The sequence below is a fragment of the Nanorana parkeri genome, unplaced genomic scaffold (genome assembly GCF_000935625.1).
Source record: "Nanorana parkeri isolate BGI_ZX_2015 unplaced genomic scaffold, ASM93562v1 scaffold36, whole genome shotgun sequence".
NCBI lineage: Eukaryota > Metazoa > Chordata > Amphibia > Anura > Dicroglossidae > Nanorana > Nanorana parkeri.
This window is the reverse complement of record NW_017306304.1, coordinates 117821-136749: the sequence shown is the minus strand read 5'-3', so window position 1 is coordinate 136749 and position 18929 is coordinate 117821. Positions and strand designations below refer to the sequence as shown.

Sequence of the window (18929 nt, the reverse complement as noted above, 5' to 3'; positions counted from 1 at the left end):
TAAGACAATATAGTGTACTTTCATTTGTTCAGGGTATGGGGCAAAGTAAGAACCTCATCTCAGGTGGTATCCTGCAGGAAACAAGGTTCCAGTATAGCTATACCTGCCTGTTCAATCACCTTTATCTTTAAGACATTCAGCGTTATTCTGTAATTAAAAAGCTTATTCGGCTGACATCAGTACTATAGAATGTGATTCCTGTTGGATGCAGGATTGTGTACCTTATCTATGCTTTATGCACTTATTGAATAAGCCTTATTTTGTTAATGTGTTTAGTAACAATTGTTGTGCACGTGCATAGAGCAATATACATTTGTGAAACAGGATTCTATCCAAAAAGACCACTCAGTGTAGCATCACAGCTACTTAAGACCCACCGCTGATATACTGAAATACAGCCATTATGCTGACCCTACTTAGTCACAACACTTTGATATTTGAAGAGGAACTCAAGTGCCTATATAAATTATATAAATAGTTTCCTTCAAATAGTTTTCCATTAATAACTTTACATAAGTAGAGTGATTGCAAGTGTTGCTTTTCACACGGCCATCTCAACAAATGAGTAAGTCTACCATGATTTTGAAATGTAATGTTCAAATCCTTGAAGAATATAGGCTTAACAACCTGTCTGACACTCAGGACCAGCTTAGCAATCTTTATGGTCAATATTGAATGTTAGGTCCAAATCCCTGTATAATGCAGACCTAAAAATCTGACAACCAGACTAATTTTTAGCTTGTAGTCAAAGCCTTTTCTAAGAGCGTAAGCAACATGCTAGAATGCCACTCTCGGGGGTTCCTGCTAAACGGGCCAAAATTTGAACTGTGGGTGGTCCTTTGTGGACCACATGACTCATTAACAGCCGATTTTCAGATGATGTAGGAACTGTCTGTTCAATATTTGTAGATACATACATGAAAGAGATTAGTCTCAGCCATTATTTATGTACGTGAGGGAAGCCATATTTGCTTGTTATATACAGTACTGTGCAAAAGTTTTAGACAGGTGTGAAGAAAAAATGCTGTTACGTAAGAATGCTTAAAGAAATAAAAGTGTTAATAGTTTATTTTGATCAATTAACAAAATGGAAAGTAAATGAACAGAAGATAAATCCAAATCAATATTTGGTGTGGCCACTCTTTGGCTTTAAATCAGCATCAATTCTTCTAGGTACACTTGCACACAGTTTTTGAAGGAACTCGGCAGGTAGGTTTTTCCAAACATCTTGGAGAAATAACCACAGATCTTCTGTGGATGTAGGCTGCCTCAAATCCTTCTCTTCATGTAATCTCAGACAGACTTGATCATGTTGAGATCAGGGCTCTGAGGGGGCCAAACCATCACTTCCAGGACTCAGTGTTCTTTTTAAGTAGTTCCTAATGACATTGGCTGTATGTTTGGGGTCGTTGTTATGCTGCAGAATAAATTTGGGGTCAATCACACACCTCCTTGATGGTATAGCATGATGGATAAGTATCTGCTTGTATTTCTCAGCATTGAGGACACCATTGATCCTGACCAAATCTCCAACTCCATTTACAGAAATGCAGCCACAGAATTGCAAGGAACCTCCACCATGCTTCACTGTTGTTGCATACACTCATTATTGTACAGCTCTCCAGCGAACAAACTGCCTCCTGCAGTAACCAAATATTTAAAATTTTGACCCATCAGTCCAGAGCACATGCGTTGCTGCCATTCTTCTGCACCCCAGTTCCTGTGTTTTCGTGCATAGTTCAGTCGCTTAGCCTTGATTCCACGTTGGCGGTATGGCTTTTTGGCCGCAATTCTTCCATGAACACCACTTCCGGCCAGACTTCTCCGGACAGTAGATGGGTGTACCTGGGTCCCACTGGTTTCCGCCAGCTGGGTGCTGATGGCACTGCTAGACATCTTTCAATGTCGAAGGGAAGTAAGCTTGATGTATCTTTCATCTGCGGCAAGTTTCCTTGGCCGACCACTGCAACTATGGTCCTCAATGTTGACTGTTGAACAGGACATCTTGAAACCCCAGTCTGCTTTGAAATATTTGCCTGGGAAAGACCTTGCTGATGCAGTATAACTACCTTGTGTCCCGTTGCTGTGCTCAGTCTTGCCATGGTGTATGACCTGTGACATGAAACTGTCTTCCACAGCCTTGCCTTAGTAGCAGAGTTTGGCTGTTCCTCACCAAGTTTTAAGCCTTCTACACAACTGTTTCTAGTTCAGTTAATGACTGTTTTTCAACCTACCTATTAAATTGATGAACATTAGCACCTGCTTGGTATAACTGGTTAATCATACACCTGACTCTAATCCTACAAAATCCCTGACATTGCGCAAGTGTAATAATTGATGCTGGTTTGAAGGGTAGCCACACCAAATATTGATTTGATTTAGATTGTTCTTCTGTTCACTCACTTTGCATTTAGTAAATTTATAATAATAAACAATACAAATATATATCTTTGAAAGCATTCTTACTTTACAGGATTTTTCACACCTGCCTAAAACGTTTACACAGTATTGTATGTAAGCTATGCTTTTTGCTTAGCAGTACTATTTAACTACCTTGACTGTACCTTGTTGATCTTCCAAAGTCTCTGAAAAACTACCAGACAAGGTATGTCTAATAATAAAAAAAAACAACAATAGACTTGTTTTATTTAAAGCTAAAGAAAACATTGTATTAAAATATAGGGAACTACTGTCTTCTGTTCTGTTTATGTGAAGTGTGAATTTAAAAGATAGGTCCACTATAGGAGACATTATAGAAGGCGTCACTGAGAGTAGCTCATTTTAGTGGTCTGTGCATTATATTTTTCTAGTTTTTCGCATCTCCCTGGTATCTAGCTGTTGTATATTATAGCTATTGCAAGTACATGATGTGACAATATGCTAGTGAATTTAATATGTAATTGTCTTACTTCTCTATCCAGTGTTACATCTCCTGATTTAGATAAAAACATACCAGATGCAACAGACGACTCTCTGCATTTCAAGGAAGTCCCTCATTCCCCTCATGGCTCTTCAGAAGAGTTTGGTAGACCCGGCCTGGGGACTCCTGTGTCTGATCAGCATAATAATTCCCCTATTGTGCAGGAGCCAGATGAATTGTCAGAACAGGAGGACCGTGCCGCCAGCAGCAGTGACCTATTTATAGTGGAGTCATCAGATGAGCAGGCTGAGAAAATGGAAAAAATTTCTGAATACAAGTCATTGGATTCATTTGAAAGGGTAAGGCATCACTGTTATTCATTATGAGATGTTTAAACTTAATTAGGACATGTTTGAACATTTCTTTTGTAGCAGCCATTTTGTAACTTACAAATACATGCCCCAAATGAATACATTGATATAAATAAGGTGTTTTTTAATTGTATTATTCAAAGCAACACAGCCTCTGCTAAAAAGTGACCATCAACAACTGTCATATAGCACATTTCTCTCCTAGTTGTATGTAGAAAATAGGTATTATGTAATATCTTCAGGTAGGTGTTCATTTATCTTCCAGGATTTTATCTTTTCAGGCACTGTATAATTTCAGCTATACGGTGCCAAACAGTAATTAAAGTGGAACTCCAGACAAATGGCTAAATACATTGTTGAAATACATTTAAGTTTGTAATTTTGTCTACTAAAGGATTTGTTATTTTGGCCAGCCTTTCTTGTGATAGACACACCTCAGCTAGTCAGGAGAGGTGATGATCCAGATTCACTGTTGCATAATAAAGCTGTGGGCTCAGAGAAGGAATAACAAATCCAATTACTGAACCAGAAAAAAATACCGTATTTTTCGCTTCATAAGACGCACTTTTTTCCCCCAAAAGGCGGGGGAAAATGTGTGTGCCTCTTATGGAGTGAATCCCTATCACCCGACGACCAAGACATGCAGTTTCAGGCGCCGGGCGTAGTTTTCTGTACATTTAGCCCTGCTAAAGCAGAGCTAAATGTACAGTAGGAGCCACTGCTCGTTTAATACGAGTGATCTAATCAGATCACTCGTATTAAAACTGAGCAGCGGCGGCGATCGAGATCACCATAGAGCCCCTAGAGCAGACGTGAGACCGTGGTGCTGTAATCACAGCGCCACCTGTCTCAGCAGTCACTAACTGCAGCTTCTGTTACAGCTTCTGTCACAGAAGCTGTGACAGAAGCTCCGGTCTGTTCAGTGCTCCATAAGGCGCACCGGACCTCCCTGCGTCCTATGGTCCGGTGCGCCTTATGGAGCGCAATATACGATAATTTATTAATAAGAATCTACGCATGGCACTCGTCTGGCTGTGCACCTCTGAAAATGTGTGTAAATTGCTGTACAAATTTACAGATCCTGTGGCAAACAGGAAAACAGTTAAAGAGTTCCTAAACTCTGTAAATTGTGCCTAAAAAAGCAAGCTGATCTCCCTGCAGCTGATCTTTTCCCCATTACTGTCTTACCATGCCTTGTTCTGCTCTGTCTCTGTTTGGAGACAGTCATCTTGGTGGAGCAGTACTTTGCTTCCACATATCGGAGCTGCCTTCTAATGATTGGTGATCTGATGGCTAGGGGAGAAACAGGCAAGCAGCAGAAAAGGTGTAGGAAGCACAGATCCACAGAATGGATGAAGTACAATAATGGAGATCCTTCAACTGCAACTTCCTTTTCAGTAAGGGGTACAGTGAACAGCACAGCAAATCTTGTGAAACTAGCAGAGGTTGCAATGCCTTAGGTCAAGAATGTACAACAGAAATAAATCAGTGGGCCGAACAAAGAAAAAGGATCACAACTACTTTATTCCAGAAAAAGATTATAGCTGCAACTTACAATGTTTATTCCAGAGTTACGCCATAAAACATTTGCTGATGCATCGATCTGTAAAATTATATAAAGAAGTGTATGCTTTATCAACTGGAGAACAGATGATTAACTTTAATTTCTTAAACTAATGAAGGGTCACAAATAAGGGGCAGAGGGGCCACCTGTGGCTAAAAAAGCATCCATTTTTCATGTCTGCTGTTAGAAGATCTCACACTGCATATATGCAACCATGAGGTTCAGGATAGAGGAAGTATACTGCTGTTTCTTAAGAGAGTTCAAGGCGAAAGGTTATTCTTTCAGGGTACTGCATAGGCACAATTAATAGTTCTAGATGTTCACTATAAGATAGCAAATCTTCACAGTTTGATTTTAGCTCAGCTTTAACATACTGTATATGTATTTATACTGTGAATGTAGCTGTTTGCTAGGACTTTTTATTGGTTTTCTGTCTAATCTGTCTTTAAAAATGACAAGCTGCAGTCATACTGTAGCTATTATGATTTACCTCACCTGCATAATATACCAGCTTTAGCAGGTTCACAGAGCTGCTGCTGTAAAGCAAGAAAATAACTTGTTTTGAAAATGAGTATCACTGATTTCAGTACATTGACTCTGTGAAGATGTAATAGATACCACTGTGGACGTGGAAGAATGTAGGATGTGTGGTTTGACAACTTTATAACTTGAGCAAACCCATAATTGATAACAGCCTGGCCTTCAGGTTTCTCCACTGTGAAGAAATTTCACGAACAGATCTTATCTTAGAGGAGCTACCAGTCAGCCTGGTCATATCTTCAGACCGCCTGTGGTTATATGCTCTTTTCCCCAAACCAATTATGTTTGGGTGATGTTTATGTAATATGAACCTTTGCTCTTAGGGCACATTGCCATCTGAGGTAGTGATCTGCACTCAATAAATTCTTATGTAGTCTTCAAAAACTCCTCTCGCATCAACAGACATCCCAACTCTCCCGGACGCTCCGGGTGTCTCCCGCTATTAGATAGCGGCTCCCGGCCGCCCGGGAGAGAAACACTTCTTCCCGGAAAGGTTTATCTGCTCGGTCGAGCAGATAAATCTTTCCCTGCGATCGTTTTTTTCTTTCTTTTTTGACATTGGGAGCCGCGGCCCGACCGTCAGTCAGAAAAGAAAAAAAAAAGGCATACGAATGCACAGCTAGATTCCTATTGGCTATTGCACTTTGCAATAGCCAATAGCAAACTAGCTAATGCACCCGCCCACTGCTGCTGTCGATCAGCAGAGGGGGACCTGAATTTTTCTATCAGGTCCTCTTCTGGTGATTTAAAGCATCAGAGGGCGGGTGCAATAGCTAGTTTGCTATTGGCTATTGCAAGGTGCAATAGCCAATAGGAATCTAGCTATGCATTCGTATGCCTTTTTTTAATTATTATTCTGACGACAGCAACTGTCAGAATACTAAAAAAATAAAAAAAAAACCCCTGCAGATAGCTAAGAAGCTATTGCTTCCTGTGCTATCTGCCATCATTTCAGGGGGGTGCTCTCTCCCAGCCCCCCCTAACCCTCCCTCCGCAGATGGGGGGGGAGAGGGCACCTCCCTGAAATGAGAGGGACACCTCCCTGAAATTGCTTCTTTCAGGTTGGGATCCCTGCATCAATACATATGTTTTGGTAGGGTTGGGCCCCCAGGTAATTTCAGGATCATTATCTTAATCTGTGTATCTTTTTTTATTGTCTGCACTACATCTGTTTAAGAAGCACAGTAAACCAAAGAGCAATCGTATTACTTTTATTTGCTGTAACAAATGTTATACATATGCAAATTTCAAAATGCTTGCAGATAGCTAAAGCAGAACTCAGTCTGAAGTGGATTTTTCTGTTCTGACAGGGTTTGATCCCCAGCAGTGTCTTATCTGTGATCCCAGCAGGGTGTTGTCCTCCATGCTCTGATCCTACTGTGACAGCCAGGACTCTTTTGAGAGCTAAACTTCTTGGTTGCTCACTCTTAAGAGCATTATTATTACAATACTATAGAGAATCCACTAGGGGGTCAGTGACACCATAATGCAAGAAAGTTTTCAGTAGATTTTACTGTAATTTTCTTGGGGACCCACTCTAATCCCCACCAATAGTGTAAAAATCCATCAAGGGTAGAGTTCTGTTTTAAAGAGTAAATTGACATGGCGTCTCATTTATAAAACTGGAGGAAAGGAAAAGTATGAGTGCATCTCTTAGTAACCAATCAAATTACCACATTAATTTACTTAACAGCACTTGAATTGAGAGCTGAATATGATTGGCACTTGTTGTTTGAATTGCTGTGGGTAACACTTCCACTTTACTTTCCTTCAGTTTGTATACTGGAGAGCCACAGGTTTTTAAGGCAATCACAGATCTAGAATAGTAAATAGAGTACCACTTCCATACTTCCACCAGGACCTAGCAGAGGAGTTAGGTGAGCTAGAGACCAAGTCAGATGAGGACGAGATGGTAACTACCAGAGTCGTTCGCCGACGTGTCATTATTCAGGTACTAAGTGTTTAACTCCTGCACGTCCCTGTGCCAGACACGGCAGAGTACTGGTTACACTTGCAGAGAGCTACTTCAAACAAATATCTATTAAATAACATGGCTGTTTGCATGTTTTCCTAACTAATGCATGTCTAGTCTGTTTGAGTACTCAGCACCGACCATTAGTACCAATAGGAAAAGTAGATTTATTATTAGCTTCCTCACTTTACCTTCCAAAGTGCAGGCATGAGACCAACATACGAGTGGCTCAATAGCCAGAAAATTGTATAATACTGCACATTGACTGAAGGCCCCATGCATGCAATTAACACTTTTTTTTTTGCAGATTTGCTGTCAGAATTTAGTTGTTAGTAATTTTCCTATTTCATTTTGATACCATGCCCCTACTTATGCTGATGCTATTTACCTGAATGCAAGGGATTTTGGTAAAGGTTATCTTTTCTGCATTAGGCCGACAATATGCCTGACATTCTCCCGGAGACAGTGACCGAAGAGCAGTATACAGACGAGCATGGACACATTGTGGTAAAAAAGGCGAGTTTAGTCTTTAATATTTGAGTATGTTTGAAGTAAATTACACTTTTATATATATATACTTGATTATAATATAGGAGTAAGACATATATTATTGTCAAGAGTCATGAGTATGTTCACCACCAGCATGAGTTCCCTGACCAGGGTGCAGGAAAATAGGGGTCTACCTCAGGTGACATATAGTGGCAGAACCTCTGATATCCTTCTCATATTTTTTATAAGGGGGTACTCATGCAGTGCTTTTTATGGCACCTAGGAAACAGAATACCCTGATTCACGTCCTCCTTAAAGCCCAATTGACCGCTTAGTTTACATTAGCTAAATACATTCCAGGTGCACCAAAACAAAAGGTGTACACTATCTTACAGCTAATTTTCTTTCCGAAGCAGCGTTCACATGAGTGGAAAAACCTGCCCCCTGCCAGTATGCTGCAAAGTGGGACCTGTGCTCTCTGCGAGGAAGCAGTGGTCTCACTGCAAAAGTCTGACACACCCCAGACTGAGTCAGCTTTTTTAAAAAGAATAAATGTTATTGTTTTGAAAAAAAAACCCAGTACAAAATAGTCCCTTAGGGAATAAACAAGCATTGTATATACAGAGAAGGTTCCAAGGATTACATGGACAGATTCTTACATAATACAAGAGAAAAGGTGTGAACAACCACAGCATGCATTGGTCACTGGGTCGGTACTTAGCTCTGCAATCAGCAAGGCTAGTTCTCCATGCTAATTGAAGAGCTTTGGCTCTGACTCAGCAGGGGGCATGTTAAACCTCTGCAGAGAGACTACTGCTTCCCTATACGGAAGAAGGATCGCGCTCTGCAGCATGTTGGCAGAGAAAAGGATTTTCTGTTAAAGCACCGGCTACGAACAGAAACTAAAAACAAGCTCAGTCATGAAGGGGTTAAAAAGAAAGCAGGCTGTAAGACATTGAACACTTCCTTTAAAACAAAAGAAGTACCAGGAATGTATTTAGCTCATTTATACTGAGAATTCAGTTGGGCTTTAAGGAATACTTTTACAGTATCTTCTATATGATATTTTAATATTACCACAGTAATATTACACTTGACTTCAAACATGATTGAACCCCAGCTGAACACTAGATTATGCATGGTAAAGGTAAAAGCCTTCTTAAACAGCTAAGAAACCTGTACTTAAAGAATATAAATGCTCCCATTGCTGACCTCCTTCTGAAATGGAAGTTGCCCAGCTATCTTTTGCTTCAATACTTTGAAACACTCACCTAGAAAAAGTATGCTGATCAGGAAAGTCAGAATAAAGTCTGCATATTTAGTGAGTCATTAACTAGAAAGTACTGAAGCCACGGGATCAGATTTCCTTATCACTTGAACAACAATGCATAATCTAAACACAGTGAGGGGAATTTATCAAAACTGGAGCAGACAAAATCTGGAGCAGCTGTGCATGGAAACCAATCAGCACATCTCCTTCATTTTCAAATCTTAACTGAACAAACTGAAGAGAGAAGCTGATTGGTTGCCATGGACAACTGCTCCATATTTTGTCTGCTTCAGTTTTGATAAATCCCCCTCTTTATGTTTATGAAACATGGTTTACTTTTTGTCTATGCAGGTGACTCGGAAAATAATTAGAAGATTTGTCTTACCTGATGGCACAGAGAAAGAAGAAGTGATGGCACAGGGCGCCGCTCATGAGCCAGTGACAGTTGAAGAGGGAGATTCTTTTTCAAAGGTTTTTAAACGAACTGTACTCAAGAGTGACAGTGAACAGTCTGAAGTAAGTCTAGAAAATAAAGTGTTTGCAGGACTGCAGAATGACATGTTTTATTAGAGTCATGTTTTACATTTCATTAGTGATGAGTAATAAGAGATTACATGGCTTCTTATAAGAGGTCACATAGGTCAGTTACTTGCTTCTTTACATCTTTCAGCAGCTAATAGTGTATGAGCATATGTGCATTAGAGAATTGCTATTTAATAAGCGATAATTTATGTTCTTTTACTGGACTAATTCCTAAAATGTTCTTACAAATTATTTGTCCATATTGCACCATGTCTTTAGATGCAATATGCAATATACTGTATGTCACAAAATAAAACATACATTTAAAGCTCATCTCCAGGCTCCCCCCTCCTTCTCCCCAGGGCTCTCCCCTATATGCTTGAAGGCCTTTTTTTTTGGGGGGGGGGGGGGTTACTCTATGCAGTCATGTGATGCACAGGGTTCTCTTACACTTTTGATCCTCTACCAACGGTGGGTTTTGCTCTGTAATGCAGAGGGTGACGTGATGACATCCAAACCACTATCTGCATCTTTATACTGTGAGTGCAGGGTGCCATGGTGACACTTATGACATCTTTCACTCACAATATGTCTTCAGTTTTCTGGGTTGAATGATGCTGGGGGTCATATAACACAAATGACCAAGGACATCTAGTGGTGGAATGGAATTACTGCAGGACAACACCAGTGAGGAGATGTGTATTGCCGCTGAAAATATGCTGGTACGGGCTACCATTGTGGATCTGTTTCTAAACATGCTAATTGCCTGGCTGCTCGGCTGCTTCTCTGATTCATTAGTTTGAGGCACTTGAAGTTAGAACACCTGATCGGCATACTTGGCCTCGCTCATTGACTCAGTATGGAGGTCATTGTGAGAGCCAGGCAGCTAGAAGAAGAGGACAGCAGTGGCCTATGTAATTCTCACAGCATATGTTTTCCTTTAAAAGCTCATGGATGGAAAACATACAACAAAAGTAGCACTATAAATCATTCATAACATAAATAGAGGCATCTAATTTGCTAGCTAGATACTGCTAAAAGTGAAAGTGATCATTAATTATTGATGCTTATTAAACTGGGTAACTCATATTCAGTCCTTGAGCATTTATTTAAATAATTCCACCTTTATTCTTCATTTATAATAAGGGAATTATTAATAAAGTGACACAGTGGGAATTCAGGCGACAAAGATGTTCTAAATACTGAAGATTGTGTTTGTTAATTAAATATGATCTTTGGACTGAAAAGCAGAAATTACATGGCTGTAGCTAATCCTCTTCTATTGTCATTTTGACATGCAATCTATAGAAATAAGCAATGGCTAGTTTTATTAGAGCAGTTAGTTTCCCAGCTTCTGACAATAAAGTGAGGGTGCTCAAACATTGCCCAACCATGCTAGGCCTTAGTTGACCATTGAAACCCAATTATAGGGGGAAACGTACTTAAAAGAGAACTATTGGGTAAGTGTTTTTCCCCATAGTTCTCTTTAGGGTCACGGGAGGACATTATACTAACCTCCTCCCATGATCCAAAGCTCAGTATATCGTGGGCAATAATGAGAGTGACGTAGCCGGGACGGATCCCGACAATAATGTCGAGATGCACCCAGTTGCTTGATGACAGCTGGCTCTGCTAATCTAGAGGCAGAGCCAGCTGTGCCTGCCCCCTCCCACTTTCGTTCCTCCACTCAGCGCTGGAGGATTGGAGAGGGGAGTGGGGGAATCCATGCAGGAAGCGGTGACTGCCAGTCACCGCTCACTGCAGGGAGACCATCGGGAAGTGATCGTTTCGGTGCATGTTTCTGCTCACTTCCCGATCGATAGAGCCGACCTCTGACAGTCTCATTGTCACAGGTCGGCTCTAACTATGAGGATAAGTGGAAATAACTCGCCTCATAGTTCTCCTTTAAGCAGCTAGTTCAGACATAAAACAATAGAAATAAAATACTGAAAACAGATAAAGACCAAATGGTTCTTCTAGTGCACCTGTTTAAATGTTCTTTAGAGTAAGAGTAGAACTGTACTTACTCAAGCATCTTTAATTGTGTCACTGTTGATTTTTTACTACATTTTCCAGTAGTTGAAGACCCTAGGGACTCGAAAACACATCTTGGGGAAGTTAAAAAAAAGTACAAAATGAGCCACAATAATTGTTTTCAAACATGTTTTATTGTGGTAATGCATTGCATTCTTGCCACAAGAGCCTTCTTTGGCTTTGGTCAAAGGAGGAACAAGTGGATCCCATGATCTTGGTTGTGTTGGTTAGTAATAAAATTACTGTATTCTAGTGCAAATAATAGTCTTTCTATTATAGGGTATTTTGCTCTTTTGATGTATACCAATATAAATATACAAAGTATAGTTGAACAATTGCTGTATAATCCTGTGCTTTTATCATCCACCCTGCATTTCAGATCTGGCAGAATGGGTCATAATAGAGCACTCATGTATGTATAGCTAATGTATTCCTTCAGAAATTGAGCATATATCTACAATTCATGCTTTCATAATGAATATGCTTAGTAAATCATCTCGTAACATCATCACTATGTATGAAAGTGCTTCTATTAACACTCCCCCCACCATCACCACCTCCCACATTAACAAGGACAACATTATGAGGACTCTTTTGGGTGTTCTTCTACAGAGATAAAAGGACTAACAGTTAAAGGCCTATACAGCTTTGTGGGGCAATACAAGTTCACAAGGCCGTAAATAAAATAAAATAATCCCATGGTAAAAATTGTGTCACCAGATTTCATTCTCTGAACCCCGAGTTTCATCATCAGTATTCGAAGTGGAACCTGTGGAAGGACGTAAGGTCAGCAAAGTTGTGAAGACCACCATGGTCCATGGAGAAAGGACAGAAAAGTATCTTGGAGACCTTAGTTTAGCATCAGATCTACCATCAGCCAAGGATGATTTTGAACAGGTATTATGGTAGTAGCCCTGGGTCTGTTTACTTAAATGTCACCTGTAAGTAGAACATAGTTTTACCTTTCTACTTCTACAGCTACCGTATTACTTTTCTTATCTCTGATATGGTAGCAACGTCTGATTAGATGCTTCTGAGAAGAGCATAGTTTTTTCACTTCTACAGCCACCATTTTGCTTTCCATACCTGTATGTTTGCAGCATCTGACTGACTGTTAGAAACTACGCTCTAACTAGAACATAGTCTTAATGCTTCTGCTCATTTAGCTGCCAGAGTTGCCCACTGCTGTCTGGGTCTCTCATGGACAGTAAAGTTAAAAACAACATGCTAGATCACTGTGTAGTTTTTAATTCATCTTTTTTCCCAAGTGAACCTTTATATTTACATATTTACACAAAAATCTTCTAAACTAAACATTATAAAGACCAGTGTGAAGAATTGTGATACTTGAAAGAGTTAGGCGAAGCCTCACGTACAATCTGTTAATTAAGCTGACAACATCCAAGGGGATACACTCTTTGTAAACATATTGGCAAATATCCTTCAGTCTAAGCTGACAAATACAATTATAATATCTCAGAATAATAGTAATCTAGAGATGTGGTAAAAAACTGCTGTGAGTGAAAAGTAGATATTTCACATCTGCACTTTAAGGGCTGTCTTATGTCTATGTTCTGTGGAAGAGCAGGTGTGGAGTTTTATTAGTAATAATTTGACTGAAATTGTTATGGCTCCTGTTTCCTGCTCTTCTGGACCTGGATACTGGTTCCTCCTTCATGTGGGAGGTGCAGTGTTATTTGTCATGTGTCTCCACACATGATATGCTGCTTCCTGGCTGCTCTTATCACATGTGAAAGGGCCAACATGAGAGCTAAGGGAATATCAAATTCATAAGAATGTATGAATTTAAGAATTTATGAATTTATGAATTCTTACAGCACTGTAGGTTTCCTGTCAGTCTAGCTGATGAAATAAAACATTTATTTTTCTTTCTGCTTTCTGAACAAATGTAACTAAATGCATAAAGTAGTCACATTGATTAAACAGGAAAGCTTGAGTAATCTTATCTCAGAATAAAATATCACACCACTCTAAGTATTTTGATTGGAACAGTTTCCAGCTGTGGACAAATTTGTTGGTACCCTTCCATTAAAAAAGAACCCACAATTTTTTCTGAAATAACTTAAAACTGGCTAAAGTAATTGGCATCCATCATTGTTTATTCCATATTTGATAAAAATCAGACTTTGCTTTTGATTTTCAATTTAACAGAATGTTTTAAATAATAAAACAAATGGACATGGCATGGACGAAAATTATGAAAGACAAACTAATATTTTGTCACACAACCTTTAGAGGCAATAACTGTACACAAGCGATTTCTGTAGCTCTCAATGACACTGCTGCACCTGCCAACAGGTAGTGTGGCCCACTCTTCCTGAGCAAACTGCTCCAGCTGTCTCTGGTTTGAAGGGTGCTTTCTCCAGGCTGCATGTTTCAGCTTTTGCCATAGATGCTTAATAGGATTCAGCTCAGGGCTCATGGAAGGCCACTTCAGAATAGTCCAATATTTTGTTCTTAACCATTGTTGGGAGCTTTAGCTATGTGTTTTGGGTCAATTTTCTGGACCCATAGTCTGCGGCTAAGTCAGAGGTTTCTGACACTGGGCAGTACATCTTGCTCCAGAATTCCTTGATAATCCTGCTATTTTATTGTACCCTGCACAGATTCAAGGCATACTGTGCCATATGCACAAAACAGCTCTAAACATAACTGAACCTCCTCCATCTTACACAGTGGGTGTGGCATTCTTTTCTTTAAAAGCTTTTTTTGGTTTGTTTGTGAACAGCTGATGTGACTTGCTAAAAAGCATCAGTCCGGCTTTTGTTATGTGTTTCTTTCAAAAGGGGAATCCTCTTTGGTCCTCTTCCTTTGAACCCACTATTGCTCAAAAGTGATGGATGGTATGACCAGACCCTGGTGTACCTTGACATTGGACTTTAGCTTTTATCTCTTTGGAAGTTTTCCTTGGCTCTTTGTTTACTATTCGCTCTATCATTCTGTTAAATCTGGGGTCGATTTTTCTCTTGCCGCCACATCCATGGTGGTTGGCTCACAGACCCTAAAATTCCTAATGTTGATCTCCACGTATAAATATTTATGTATACTTACATTGGTTCAATGTGAGTATACATATTTTTGACCTGGTAGAGCCAAGATGCTCCTGTAAAACACTGCTGCAGTCCTGATACTACTGCTGTGCTAATCAACTCCCACTCTCCTGTAAAAACAGGGCGGGTCACTTGCTTGCCACAGTGGCCACTCAGGTAACACCTTGTATTTTTATCAATGAATACTAGGTGTTCGCTGATTGGGCAGTGACGTCACACTGAACCAATGTAAGTATACATAAATATTTATACCTGGAGTTCAGCTTTAATAATATTTGAAACTCTAGTCACAGGAACACCAAGCTTCTTGAAGATGGTTGTATGGCTTTCACTAGGTGATCTATAATTTTCTTTCTGATCTCCTCAGCCTACACTCTCCTATGCTTTCTCTAGTTTAGTGCGGTGCACACAATGATACCAAACAACAGAGTGACTACTTTTCTCCTTTTAAATAGGCTGACTGGCTGGTTACAAGACTTGTGATACTAATTACAGAAAATATTTGGTTAGAATCATCACTTTGATCTAATTATTTATAATCTTTCTAGGGGGTACCAACTTATCTGTCCAGGCCATTTTAGAACACTCACCGGCCAGTTTATTAAGTACAGCTTGTTAGTACTACCGGGTTGGACCCCCTTTTGCCTTCAGAACTGCCTTAATTCTTTGTGGCATTGATTTAACAAGGTGTTGGAAACATTCCTCAGAGATTTTGGTCCATATTGACATGATGGCATCACGGGCCCAAAGTGTGCCAAGAAAATATCCCCCACACCATTACACCATCACCACCAGCCTCCATCCATTCTTTCATGTTGGTAACACCAAATTCTGACCCTACCATCTGAATGTCGCGGCTGAAATCGAGACTCATCTTACCAGGCAACGTTTTTACAGTCTTCTATTGTCCAATTTTAGTGAGACTGCGAATTGTAGCCTCCGTTTCCTGTTCTTAGCTCACAGGAGTGGCACCCGGTGTGGTCTTCTGCTGCTGTAGCCCATCTGCTTCAAGGTTCAATGTGTTGTGCATTCAGAGATGGTATTCTGCATACCTTATTATATCGCAAGTGAGTTGCGCTCGGTCTCGACAAATATAAATAAATTAAATATGTGTGCTCTATAGGATGTGAAGAAGTTACTAAGTTCAGATTCTACTGTGAAAAAATTATAAATCTCGGTAGTCACTACCTCGGTAATAATTGTGCAATACAACAATCAGGTGTGGGAAAAGGGTTTTCAATCACCAGCCGGTGTATTGATTAGGTGTTTCTGTGTACTAAGTGTACATGGTTTGTCCCAACAAACCTCTTAATGATGTGACAATCTATTCAAAGGCACCAATTCAAATATAAATGACTCGGTGTCACAGATTGGTCGTGTATAAGAAAAACAAAAACAAATTCTAAAATCCCAATCTCTAAATCGTGACAAATTTTAAATATAGTGCGAACACTTAAATAATAGAAATTAAACAGTATGAAAAATTATCACGTATACAGTGCTACTCCGTGCACTCTGATTCCTCTCAAAGACAAAGATTAAATGCGGGGTTAATTTAACTAAAATACCGGCATCGATCTTAGTGAGCAGTCAGTTCAGAGTAGTCAGTTCAAAACGTCTCAAACCAGGGATAATTCATAGAATCCGGAAAGTCCTATGGTTTCTTGTGATCCGTCCTCCTTTCTCAAAAGATCTGGTCTGCTTTTTTCCTCCCTCTGGCAGGCTCCCTCACCTCTCGCTGGGGATGGAAACCTATTAAGATCTCCCAGGGGGAAAAAAGACGATACTCAATACACCGGCTGGTGATTGAAAACCCTTTTCCCACACCTGATTGTTGTATTGCACAATTATTACCGAGGTAGTGACTACCGAGATTTATAATTTTTTCACGGTAGAATCTGAACTTAGTAACTTCTTCACGTCCTATAGAGCACACATATTTAATGTATTTATATTTGTCGAGACCGAGCGCAACTCACTTGCGATATAATAAGTTCACTTACACACATAGTTGCGGCTGGTCGAACTAATTATTTAGTTATTTAGTTTTCACACCTAGCGCAGTGATTCTTGAATTACTATTCTGCATACCCTGGTTGTAACGAGTGGTTATTTGAGTTACTGTTGCCTCTCTATCATTTCGAACCACTCTGCCCATTCACCTCTGACATCAACAAGGCATTTTTGTTCACACAACTGCCGCTCACAGGATATTTTCTCTTATTCGGACCATTCTCTGTAAACCCGAGAGATGGTTGTGTGTGAAAATCCCAGTAGATCAGCAGTTTTTGGAATACTCAAACCAACCCGTCTGACATCAACAACCATGCCACATTCAAAGTCACTTGAATCCCATTTCTTCCCCATTCTGATGCTTGGTTTGGTTCAGCAAGTTGTCTTCACCAAGTCTACATGCCTAAATGCATTGCTGCCATGTGATTGGCTGATTAGCAATTTGTGTTACCAAGCAACTGAACCTAATAAAGTGGCCGGTGAGTGTATATCTTCTGTAAAATAAGCAATAATGATCTCTTTTCAAGCTTTCTTTTCTTGACTTAATGACATACCAAAAATATGCAGTTGCTTTTTATTTCATCACTTTTCAGGCGGAATGAAGCATTATTCCAATGAGCTGTAAGGGTACTAACAAGTTTACCCAGGTCTTTATGTAAATGTAGATGCTTTTCATATGTCATTGTTGCATCATTGTATTCAGGTTTGAGTGCATCCATAGCAACATCTTCACACAGCCGCCTGTCTTTCCTGCTTTTCTTAGGTCAGCCTGACCAGCACTGAATATGGAGGAGAAAGCAAGCGTCGTAGTGTGTTAAATCATAAAAATAAAGCAATCATTATTAAACTGAACCCGTCATTACAAAAATATGGATGTTGACTTTTCTAGTTCCCTGTCTGTCACATTTATCCTATTGCTTTACTACGTAAAAAAATCACTGACCCAGAACAAACATACAGTCAGTAAAGTCAGAAGGCAACACATGCATGATTGCCCAGAGTGAGTGACTCACTAAGTAGAGAAACCCACAGCATGAACATGACAACCAAGCAGCCAGCAATTTCTAAAAAATGAATTGCAGCAATAAAATGTTTCTAACATGATTGAGTTACTGAAAAAGACACAGGGAGAGTGGAAATCAAACACAGTTGTAAAATGCAGTTGCATTAATTGTTACATTAATAATATATTAGATTAGCTTTCAAAGGACAGTGTGCAAAAAAGCCAATATGTATGATCATAATATTAGTTTAACATAGTTTTACATAGCATATTATAACATAGTTCATAGGGGATGAGTCAATGTTCAGGCAAAGAGAAGGAGTGAGCGAGATGAGTAAGTGATCAGGGAGGGAGGAAGGATGTGTGGAATGGGTCTACTGCTCAAGTAGGGAGGGAGATGATTCACTCCTCTGAATCAATCAGCTGTAACTGTAAATTTTAGCTTGAACTTCTGTGGTTTGTAAACACAGCAGCTCAAATAGAAAGGTAAACATGTGAAAAAGGTTCCTAGCACAATTTTCAACAATTTGCACACCTACCTAACAAAAAAATGTTTTTTATTCCTGACCAGAACAATTAAAAATATTTAAAATGTTGTATTTGATCTCTTAAATTTGATTATTTAGCTAAGAAGAGAACAACATTGAGGATACACTTACATGTTTGCATACACGTCACGCTGCGCATTAACATGTGTCGTGTGAAGGAAGCCTGTTCATTTGAATATACTGTCTTGTGCACCCAAAACCAACATAAAATGTGTATACACTTTTTTACCAACACAGCCCACCACAATGCACGGTAGAGCATTACCGTGCACTGTGGTGAGTTGGCAAAGGTGCATTGGGGTGCTATTCAGAATGAATAGATCCCAGCTTACCATGTGTGTTCCCATGTGTTTCCGCAATGCAACTGTATAAATCTGGCCTGATAGTTTTGTAATTCACAGCAACTAATCACAATTCTTCTTTCACTGGTCTGACTGCAGTGTGTGACAGGTACTGCAAGTGTCAGATCATCACTGCTCTTTGAACTGAACATAACCAATTTAAGCTAATAGGAGAGATTTACAATGAGTTGTCTTTGGCCTGGACAGTATGCTTACATTACATAAATAGTTACAAATAAAGTAAACCCGTCATGAAAGACAGTGGCAGACCTAAGACCTAAGAAACAAAGGGCCCTGGTGCAAGAATTTTTCTCGGGGCCCCCCAAAGGGG

At 39.7% G+C, this 18929-nt stretch overlaps 1 protein-coding gene across 1 annotated transcript in view; it reads left to right on the top strand.

The window, feature by feature from the left end:
- ANK2 (ankyrin 2) overlaps nt 1–18929 on the top strand; it is a 168320-nt gene that overhangs the window by 142710 nt on the left and 6681 nt on the right. The window contains exons 44-48 of the mRNA XM_018569969.1: nt 2922–3219; nt 7194–7286; nt 7740–7823; nt 9418–9582; nt 12343–12519. Coding sequence (XP_018425471.1) covers nt 2922–3219; nt 7194–7286; nt 7740–7823; nt 9418–9582; nt 12343–12519 — 817 coding nt within the window. The remainder of the gene's footprint in view (nt 1–2921; nt 3220–7193; nt 7287–7739; nt 7824–9417; nt 9583–12342; nt 12520–18929) is intronic.